The sequence below is a fragment of the Monopterus albus genome, unplaced genomic scaffold (assembly GCF_001952655.1).
Source record: "Monopterus albus unplaced genomic scaffold, M_albus_1.0 scaffold6.1, whole genome shotgun sequence".
NCBI classification, from domain to species: Eukaryota; Metazoa; Chordata; class Actinopteri; order Synbranchiformes; family Synbranchidae; genus Monopterus; species Monopterus albus.
The window spans coordinates 5,847,091-5,857,645 of NW_018127886.1; the positions used below are offsets into that span (position 1 = coordinate 5,847,091).

The 10,555-nt window shown below is 39.4% G+C and overlaps 2 protein-coding genes across 2 annotated transcripts in view; one reads left to right on the forward strand and one right to left on the reverse strand.

Annotated features, from left to right (window-relative positions):
- tmem51a (transmembrane protein 51a) overlaps positions 1-3,982 on the forward strand; it is a 9,413-nt gene extending 5,431 nt beyond the window's left edge. The window contains 3 exon segments of the mRNA XM_020614540.1: positions 1-7; positions 9-200; positions 832-3,982. The exon segment at positions 1-7 is cut by the window's left edge and continues 219 nt beyond it. Coding sequence (XP_020470196.1) covers positions 1-7; positions 9-200; positions 832-1,219 — 587 coding nt within the window. The 3' untranslated portion in view covers positions 1,220-3,982.
- Positions 3,983-7,484: 3,502 nt separating this feature from the next.
- LOC109971218 (chymotrypsin-C-like) overlaps positions 7,485-10,555 on the reverse strand; it is a 3,279-nt gene continuing 208 nt past the window's right edge. Inside the window, exons 2-8 of the mRNA XM_020619325.1 lie at positions 10,430-10,518; positions 9,959-10,056; positions 9,479-9,601; positions 9,191-9,327; positions 8,701-8,846; positions 7,784-7,936; positions 7,485-7,567 (exon numbers count right to left, since the gene is read on the reverse strand). Coding sequence (XP_020474981.1) covers positions 7,550-7,567; positions 7,784-7,936; positions 8,701-8,846; positions 9,191-9,327; positions 9,479-9,601; positions 9,959-10,056; positions 10,430-10,518 — 764 coding nt within the window. The 3' untranslated portion in view covers positions 7,485-7,549. The remainder of the gene's footprint in view (positions 7,568-7,783; positions 7,937-8,700; positions 8,847-9,190; positions 9,328-9,478; positions 9,602-9,958; positions 10,057-10,429; positions 10,519-10,555) is intronic.

Here is a 10,555-nt window from a genome sequence, read left to right on the forward strand (position 1 = left end):
TCAGCAGGAGATAGTGATGCTGGTAGCAGGAAAAATAAGGTTTCCTCTGTGGCCTTTGTCTTGGTGGGATCTGGGGTGGTTATGCTGCTGTTCTCGATGTGTCTGGGAATAAGGAACAAACAGCGGGAGCAGCAGAGGCTCCGAGAGGCCCGGAACCATGGAGCAGTGGCAGCAGCAGCAGAGCCTGAGGGAAGAGAAACGTGAGTCAGATCATGGCTTTCAAGCCAAACAGCATTTGGATATTAGGAATAACATAATTTTTTGTCCAAGATGGTTTCTCTTTGTTATGTCTGTGAACAGAAAATCAGTTTGGCTGTGTAAACTAACGGTATTAGACAAGGAACTGTGTTGGTATCCTGTAGAATCCAGAAGGCCAGTTTCACTTACAGCATGAGAAAAACTTGTCTGTGGAATTGTTTTATTTATTTTGAACATTATTTTGTTTTTTGGGAATTTTCCTAAAAGATTCCAAAATTCCTGTACATCATTTTCAGAACATTATGAAAATCAGTCATTAGATACATAGATTAGATTAGGCATTAGATAAATGACACTAAAATGCTGGCGTTGTTATTATCATGTCTGGGTCAAAGAGTTGAAAGCCCAGAATGAGTAGAAACCTTTTATATGAAGAAAATCTGAGATTTGAAAGTTTAAAAAAAAGCATTCAAGGTCACATGATCAATTTATTGACATCAATCTTGACTTTTTTCTTTTCAGAGTTTGATTTACTGATTGTAAATAAAACATTTAATAATAAGTAAAGAACCTGGCAGCACACACATAAAAAAATCATGTCATTTATATCTATCTTTCTATAAATGTTTGCAGTGATGAGGAACAAGCCCATCGGTATGCTGTACCTAGCTATGAAGAGGTAGTAGGCAGTGGCCAGTACCCTGTCTGTCAGAGCAACCATCGTCTAAGCTCCTCCCAGCTACCTTCCTATGAAGACCTGACTGAAGTTGATGGTGTACAGTATGAATATGAGGGGTCAGAGGTCACAACTACTGGATCACAGCCTGCTCTGGCTTCATCTTCCGCATCAAATCGTAGACCTGGGAAAAATAACTGCAAGCTCCTCCCTATCAAGATCCGCAGGATTAAATCAGAGAAACTGCACATGAAAATTGCTGAGAACCCTCAGCCAGCAGCTGGTATGAGTATAGAACCACTTACTCCACCACCACAGTATGAGGATAAAGTGCCTCCACTTTAAGATCAAGTAGATCATTTTTTAAAACACTCTACTGGAATTCCTGGAATCTGCTACTATGACTATTTGTGGATCATTAGATGGCTTGTTAAGCCAAGATATTAATCTGGATCTTCGTTGAGAATCTTCTCAGAGGCACCTTTGGCATAAAATATGGCATATGTTCATCTGCATCATTTATCTCACCAGGTCTATAGTGACCGACCTGGCTGCTGTATCCTTCCTTACTGTGACAGATTCTTTCAGACTGTGGCATGTTGGTTTAAAAGCAACCACTAAATGCAGTTATCATTTATGTCAAAGTAGTTTTCTGTTTATTGTGAGAAGCTGTGTACACACTTAAATAGATATGTGCAGAGTTCTTATTTGGGGAAGAACTGTAGTGTCTGTTTAGGCAGTGTTTCACCCTGGGAAGCATTGGGTTACTACTGCAGGTAGTTCACCAAATGTAGGTGACTTTTTCACTGAGCATTCTATGTACTCATTTGTTGGCCTAAAGTTGTATGCTGCACAAAAGTGCTCCTGGGCTTTTAGAGCTGCAGCAAATGAGAGACTGTTTTTATAACTCTTATTTGGTGTGTTAGAGATTCTGTTGGGTTTATTACAGAGCTGGAGTCCTGCCCCCTTTCAGGTTAGCTTCTGTTTCACTAGCTCACTTGGCTCAGGGGGTTTCCTTTATCTGTCTGCATAAAAGGCTGAAACACGGTGCTGTTTTTAATAGATCTGCTGGATACTGCTGTTTTAAGAATGTTCGAGTTTTAAAATAGATCCTTGTTAACATGCAGGAACTACAGCTCCAATGACTCATGGCTATAGGTACTCCACAAAAACCTAACAGGAAGTGTAGTTGTTCAATGCGAACAAAATATCACTTGTTTTATGTTGTTTATAGTATCAAGATACTTGAATGTTAGTTTAACAGAAGACAAAACACTAGTTTTATGTATTTCTTTAGTAACATATATAAAAGACTCCCTCTACAGCATGTGGGACAGAGGTTAGCTTGTAAATGGGCAGTTTTTCATAGCGTTGTGGTTGTAGTTCTGAGCAGAACTAGGTCCTGAATAAGCAAATTAGTGAATTTAGTATCATTGTTTTATTAAATATGCCATGAAATATTATATTTGTGTCTTTAAAACAGCATTTAAAACCTTTGACCAGTAGAGGGCACAAAGACTTCAAAACAAACTCACAGCCTTGATGTCCCATCACACCTTAGCGGTTCTTCAAGAATCACTATGTCATGGCTTATGAGTTAGCAAACAGTCACCTAGCTACAACTAGCACCTACAGAACAAAATTAGAATGCCACTGGAGTTGAGTTTCTGGCTTACAGAGAAATGGGAGAAAAATTTTCAGTTGGGTCTTTAGCTTGCTAGTAGCTAAACTCCTGTCACTGGCAACTTGCTTACTTCAGCATTCTGCTGCTTTGTGCTTGGCAGGTAGCATGTAGTCAATGTGCATGCCAGGCTTAACAATGTATGCAAAAACAGTGAATTAAAGGCAGCACAGGGCTTCAGAGTTGATTGTCAAGGAACAACCAATGGGCCTGCATGTCAGTTGGAGACAGAACAGAAGGGAACCACTGTTAAAAACCCATCAAGTTTCTAATGATTGAAATTTATATTTATAACTCATTAATGCAGCAATATTGGTCACCATTAGGTTAGGTTTTCAGAGAAATTATCCTCTGGGAGGAAGTAATTTTCCTGGAACTTCAAGGTCTCATTTCATGGAGAAGTAATGCTAACTGACTGCTGCAGCAGAGCTCGTCCTCCACTTGTACACACTAATATACAATTAAGTGCCTTTGTGTTTGTAACAATGCAGCTGCTCTTCCTAAAACATATTCAAAACATTGTATGACTGAACCTGAGCTAAATTGCTGCTCTTCCAGTGCAGTAATGCTTATACTCCTGCAAACAGTGGTTAGGAGGAAGTATGTGAGAGCATGATGGAAGGAGGTCATGAATAGTTGAAAACCTTTGCTGTGTAGCCATGGTGAACACTGCTGAGCTGTGAAGGCTGTAGTGTACTCTCTGCTTCTCTCTGGGCTTGTTTTTGTTTTTATTTGAGACAGCCAACAGAGGCTCTTTGACTGGGCAGCCACACTATGATAACCACAACTATTGCTCACTCGCTCACTCACTCACTTTATCACCATTCCTCCAACCACAGCTTAACTTGCAGCAGTGCTTTCACTTGCACAAGACTCAATTCAGGGAAATCCTATGACTTCCATTGGTATACACTGTTTTATCAGTACTTAATATTTCCTTCTAATTCGGGTTAGACTTGTTTATATGTGAACAGCTGATGCCAAAATGATTGATTGATTAATCAGTCGTTCAATTAAATGTTACACATTTGTGAAATGGCACAACAAAGTGTTTTTACCACTTTTGTTTTTTGACAAAAGCTGTTAGTGACTTAATGACCCATATATACATTTTGTTAGAACTGACTGTAGTTAATGCTACTTCACCATTAGAATATACAACTGTGTTTACGATTTCTCTGACATGTTTTGAAGTTGAAAGTTGCCACACATTTTATTAATTCTTTCTTTGTTTTTATTAGGTTCGATACTGGAGACACAGTCGTTGTATGAGATAACTAAATGACAGATTTTTATTACTATGTAGTAAAAATCTTTTACACTAATAAGTACTAATGTTCTGATTGAGCAATCACTTTGACTTTTTACTTGGCTGAGTCCCTAAAATAATTTCTTTCATTTATTGTTGCATTTTTTTTATTGCTGACATCGACTATATTTCTTTTTATATGTATTGTGAAAGGATACTTTTCTATAATTGTCTGTTGTTTTCTGAGTGAGTGAAAACAATCATCTCATGAATATTTTATGAAAAATAAAAGGAATTATTTGATAACTAAATCAGTGTATTTTGCCATTGTGAATATACTTCTGTGTGGACTTGTTTGCCATCACAGCTACTGTACTGTTGTTCATGCTGGAAACAGGTCATTTCAAAATGAAACTGTCGCTCACGGTGTTGATCCAGATGATGTAGGAGCTGAGTTGTATAAAGCGGGCAGTGGGCTTTTGGAAGATGTTGCACCCTGACCAAAGCTGAAGCTCACCTTGCCATGGACATCCAAGAAGCCATCAGAGTATCCTTGTAAGTCAGCACACACATGCACACACTAGCATAATGGCTACCAGTTTTGGTGAAATGTCCTTCTGTATAAGTTGATCTCCTTCCTGCAAGCTTTACTGAGTCTATGTAGCAGATGTCATGGCCACCCACTTGCAGGGGACTGTGCTGCAGGGTATCAGCTGCTGGACTGCTGGACTGTGGGGAGGAAATGCACTTGATTTGGATGAGGAAAACGATTTTAGGGTTTGAAGTCCATCAGAAGGACAACATTAGGTGGGCTGCTGGGTGGATTTTTTTTTGTGCGTCCAGGGAACAGAGTTAGAGTAATTAGAACATCCATCCATCCATCCATCCATTTTCCCCCGCTTATCCGGGACTGGGTCGCGGGGGCAGCAGTCTAAGCAAAGATGCCCAGAATTCCCGCTCTCCAGACACTTCCTCCAGTTCCTCCGGGGGAATGCCAAGGCGTTCCCAGGCCAGTCGAGAGACATAGTCCCTCCAGCATGTCCTGGGTCTTCCCCGGGGCCTCCTCCCGGTGGGACATGCCCGGAACACCTCCCTAGGAAGGCGCCCAGGAGGCATCCGAAACAGATGCCCGAGCCACCTCAGCTGGCTCCTCTCGATGTGGAGGAGCAGCGGTTCTACTCTGAGCTCCTCCCGGGTGACCGAACTCCTCACCCTATCTCTAAGGGTGCGCCCGGGCCGCCCTGCGGAGAAAGCTCATTTCGGCCGCCTGTATCCGGGATCTTGCCCTTTCGGTCATGACCCAAAGTTCATGACATGCATTACCAAAACTAATGGCATCCCAAGTCGACTGGATTGTAATTGTTATAGAGTTACTGTTTTCAAATCTCTGTTAATTAGAGACTGTTTTGTGACTCTAGTGATAGCTGCTCCTATCATCAGGGGCAGAAAGTAACCATGTAATTAAGTACATGTACAAGAAAAATTGAAACAGACAAAATTAAGTTAAGTAATTAAGTACACTATCGATGTACTTTTACTTTACTTGAGTATTTCCATATTTTACTACATTATGCATACTTCTACCCCGCTATAGTATTTCAGAGGAAAATATTGTGCTTTTTAGTCCAATATATTTGACAGGTTCTATTCTACTATTAGTTTTTATATTCAGATTAAAGTTATAAATTTAAAGGCACTAGCTTAGAAACCACTGGACTAAACTCCTGAACTGTATATAAGGTAGTTACAGTGCCTTGCGAAAGTATTCGGCCCCCTTGCACTTTGCGACCTTTTGCCACATTTCAGGCTTCAAACATAAAGATATAAAACTGTAATTTTTTGTGAAGAATCAACAACAAGTGGGACACAATCATGAAGTAGAACGAAATTTATTGGATATTTCAAACGTTTTTAACAAATAAAAAACTGAAAAATTGGCCGTGCAAAATTATTCAGCCCCCTTAAGTTAATACTTTGTAGCGGCCAACACAAACTAGACTTTTTCAGTAATTTGTTGCTTTGCTTTCCTTCATCAAAAGGACCTAAACAATTGTTAACCTCAGCTCGAAAATGATTTTCAGAACTCAAAGATCTCCGGTACAGCCTAACACTAAACAATTCCTCATGATCTGCCTCTGCAGGGGTACTAATGCCATCGGAGCCACACTGTATAAAACAAATACATGAAACGATCGATTTAATTCATGTAGACTGATGAATGCACTTTTGACTGTTTTGGCATTTTGTGATGTGACTTTGTGGTGTTGGGTGCCTTTAATCCTTGTGTATTTCATCTCACTCCAACAGTGTGTGAATACATTTTATATACTTCTGTTTGCAGGAGTGTGTGTGTGTGACAGACAAATAACATATGTACAATAGGTCAGAACAAAACTATCTGCCCAGTTAATGTAATTGTAATATGATCGTTAAATTGGCTCATGGATAGATGTTAAAACGAACCACCCTGTTGTTTATCTGTATTCAATGGCCCGTGAGTCAAAATTCACACCTAAAGTCATTCAAATGAATCATCATTAGCGTGGAAGGAAAATACTTAAACAAGTCTCACTCATCCACTAACATGAATTAGCGAATTGCGTGTTTGCTTAACTGCAACTAACAAAACGAGGATGTAGGTAAATATTGAAATTCCCTTCGATTGGTGGCCAGTCTGTAAAGCACCGGGTGAGCAGGCGCTCCCTATTGATGAGCTTCAGCTAATCCATCGCATTTCCCTGTAAATAGCTTTCTGCATGAGAAAGAGACCCCCCCCCCCCCCCCTTAGAATGGCCAAGTCAAAGTCCAGACCTGAATCCAATCGAGAATCTGTGGAAAGAACTGAAAACTGCTGTTCACAAACGCTCTCTATCCAACCTCACTGAGCTCGAGCTGTTTTGCAAGGCGGAATGGGCAAAAATTTCAGTCTCTTGATGTGCAAAACTGATAGAGACATACCCCAAGTGACTTACAGCTGTAATCGCAGCAAAAGGTGGCGCTACAAAGTATTAACTTAAGGGGGCTGAATAATTTTGCACGGCCAATTTTTCAGTTTTTTATTTGTTAAAAACGTTTGAAATATCCAATAAATTTCGTTCCACTTCATGATTGTGTCCCACTTGTTGTTGATTCTTCACAAAAAATTACAGTTTTATATCTTTATGTTTGAAGCCTGAAATGTGGCAAAAGGTCGCAAAGTTCAAGGGGGCCGAATACTTTCGCAAGGCACTGTAAAAGTAGCTCTGGCTCAAGCAGCTACAACAGTAAAATACTACATGTACATGGTGAATCAGGAGAATCGTTGTAATGGTACTTTTGATCAGATAAAGCTGAATTTATAACTGTGAATAGCAGAACTTCACACCGTGGGACTGGGCAGCTGCATTATGATAACCACAACTATTGCTCACTCGCTCACTTTATTATTAGTACTTTTTACAAGACTATTCATCTGGATTATACAGGGTGGGTGAAAAGTAACTAGGCATAAAAAATTGGCTGTAGAACTTGTAGTATCACTAGAGTCACAAAACGGTTTATCATACTTTATAGATTGTGTACATTTCCTACATATTCAGGAAGGTTTAGCTTATTTGCTTATTATGGGGAAACTGCTGACTTGTTGTTTGGTACCAAATATGATACAAACACTTAAAATGATAGCTTATATATTCTTTTTATTTCATTTAGAGTTGCATATTTATTTTATGCACACACACGATGTTGATCCAAACAGATAGTCGTCTCAATAGGCTACCATTGTCTGTTGAAGAGATGATAGAAACATGTTAGATTTAGTGCAGCATACTGTTTTCAGCAATATCATTTAGAATGATTTATTCATTTTCATCAAGCATATCCAGATGTTTTTGGCAAATTTTTGAAACCTGAAAGAAATAAAATAAATAAAAGAAAAGTTACAGTTTTACAGTGAGTTAAGCCTCTAAAGTCAGTCAGTGAGAGAACTTGAGGAGCTTACAGAGCCAATCCAGTCGACGTAGGACGTAACTCGGGTGAAGACAGTGGGCTTCTTGGGGAAGTTGCAGCTCAGGCCGGAGCCAAAGCTGACAATGCCATGAACCTCCCAGGCACCATCAGCGTTCTGGCAGTTCAGAGGGCCACCAGAGTCTCCCTGAACCATGCGAGACAAAACATATGATCAGTGTGCAAATTCCACATTTAAGTCTTTTTTTGTTCTTGAAAAACAATTACTTTTGATATCTTACAGACATTCCTATACATTTTGTAGACCTTTTAATTGCCACTCTACTCTGTTATTCGCTGAAAAATATAACAAGCTGACAAATCAAGTAGTTGTCAGATTTCTGACAGAGTAGTTTTTATGAAGAAAAACATGTTGCATCTGGAGTAGAATCTCAATTAAAAGACTAAAATGTACAGAAACAGAGGATTTAAATGTTTAACAGTTATTGCCATTATTGCTCAATCTGTATTGTATGCTCAATTTAATCATTTGGTCCATAGTATGTCAGAAAAAAGTAAAATAAATATTTTTTTTTTAAAGAACATATTTAAAGTCCAAAAGCCTAAGTTAACATATTCTTGTATCCCTAAATTGTTTTATCTGACCAACAGTCCAAAGCCCAAAGAGGTTTATTTTAAAATCAAAGAAAAGCAAGAATATCAGGTTGTATTTACATTTTCTGACTTGTGTTCAAAATTGGAGTGAAAGGTAAATGTGCCTTTTTTTCCATAGTAAGTACAGAGGAAAGACTTAACAAACAAATCTTGTGCTGATCCTCTATGCAGACCTACAGGTAAAGGAAATGAGTGTAGCTTGTTTTGTTCAGTTCACGTCACAAAGCATTGGTGCTAAAGTATAGTGTGTCATTTTATACAGTATTATAATTGTGTTGTTCATTATTTCAGACTCACATTGCAACCAGACACAACTCCATCTCCACCTGCACAGACCATGGTTTCCTTCACCTGAGAACCCCACCAGTCAGGCAATGTGCAGGTAGCATGGTCCACCACAGGCAGGAGAGCTTGCTGCAGGATGTCAGCGATGGGACCTCCAGCTGTATTGAGGAGAGATGCATACAAACACAGGTTCAGCTAATGTAAAAAGACTGGTGAAAAAGATAAGCTCGCTCTAAGAGGGCAAGTGTTTTATCTCTATAGCTTGGAGTGTAATTAGATGACGCTGTCCATCCATCCTTTTAAGTTAACTGCAACAGTAGTCTGTTTCCTGTCTGGTGGTTTTAATGCAGCGATTTATTTCATGGATTTTATTATTGCTCTAATTTGACAGGGTACCCTGGTGACCCAGGACTTAAAAAACCACCCTGTTTCTAGTGCAGTTGGGGACTTTTGTTGCATGCTTCTCCCCTCATTTCCTATTGTTTCTTAACTGTCCACTCACTTTTCATGCGACCCCATCCAGTGACATAGCAGGGCTCATCATGGGGGAGGATGAAGCCAGCTTCAGGGACACAAGCAGCCATGATGGTGTCAGAGAAAGTGACAGGGGACTCCAGCTTGATCAGAGCAATGTCATTGCTAGAAAGAAAACATACATTTAGATTTAGAGCTGCAGCTGTTATTGCTTGTAATGTTTTGTAAAGTGATCTTTTTGATTGTCTTTGCAGTCTTGTTTGTAGTCTTGCAATTCATAGTGAATAGTAATTCTATTTTTATTTTAGTTTTTTACCGAATGAAGAAGGAATTCCACTTCTCATGCACAATGATGTTAGCAGTACCCATGAACACAGCACCCTCCTCTGTCTCTATGAGGTTGTGCTTTCCCATGGCCACTCTGTACTCCTTGCCACTGCTGCAAGTTCACAGACAGAAGAATATGAAGCTGTAATGTATTAGCTCAAAGATCCTTTTCAAAGACTGTACTGTAGAAGCATTTGTACAGTAAACAGAGAGCCCAGCCATTTATCAGCAATGAAAATGAGTAAGAATGTATGGTTCTACAAAAAATGTTCAATCTATTGTTGAGTTCTAGAAAAGCTTGTCTTAAAAAAAAAAAAAGCAAAGCGATACACTAGTGGTTTGATATCATTTACCCATCAGTTTACAATACTGATTAAATACAATCCATGTCACTGATTGCTAATACAGATACTGTGTCAGTGTCAGCATGGGGTTGTAATATGGTATCATGAGCTTCTCTGTTTCATACCTGATGCAGTGAGCAGCAGTGAGGACCCACTGGTCAGAGATCAGAGTACCTCCACAGGTGTGTCTCCACTCACCCTCTCTGTTGTACTGCAGAGAAATCTGAAACATATGCACGGTAGGAACACAATCACTCATCCAAAAGTAGATGCATCCTATTTAAGTGTCTCTTTCCAGGACTGAATGCATCCTGATATTAGCAACTCCCAAATCAGAATTATAAGCTCTCCTGTTTTGCTCCTTTAAATATTTTCTCTACTAGTTTTATTTCCCTTATTGATTTTGTGGCAACTTACTGCACTGTAGCCACACTCTGATTTCAGCACCATACACTATTTTTGGTTAACTGTATTTTATTTGATCTTTTTTACAGTATACATTTTATTCTGATTTGACTAATATAATTAATTTGACTAAAATGTCTTTTTCTAAAAGTGGATATCTTGAGTGAAACTCCTCTCTCAGCATGTTTTACCTGCCAGGGCCAGCTATTAGGTCTGGCATCCTCTCCTCCAACCACCCTGGTGACCACAGGGGTGAAGGTGGGCACGCCGCACCCGTAAGCTGAAAAGACAAACCGAGACTTTTAAATAACGAACAG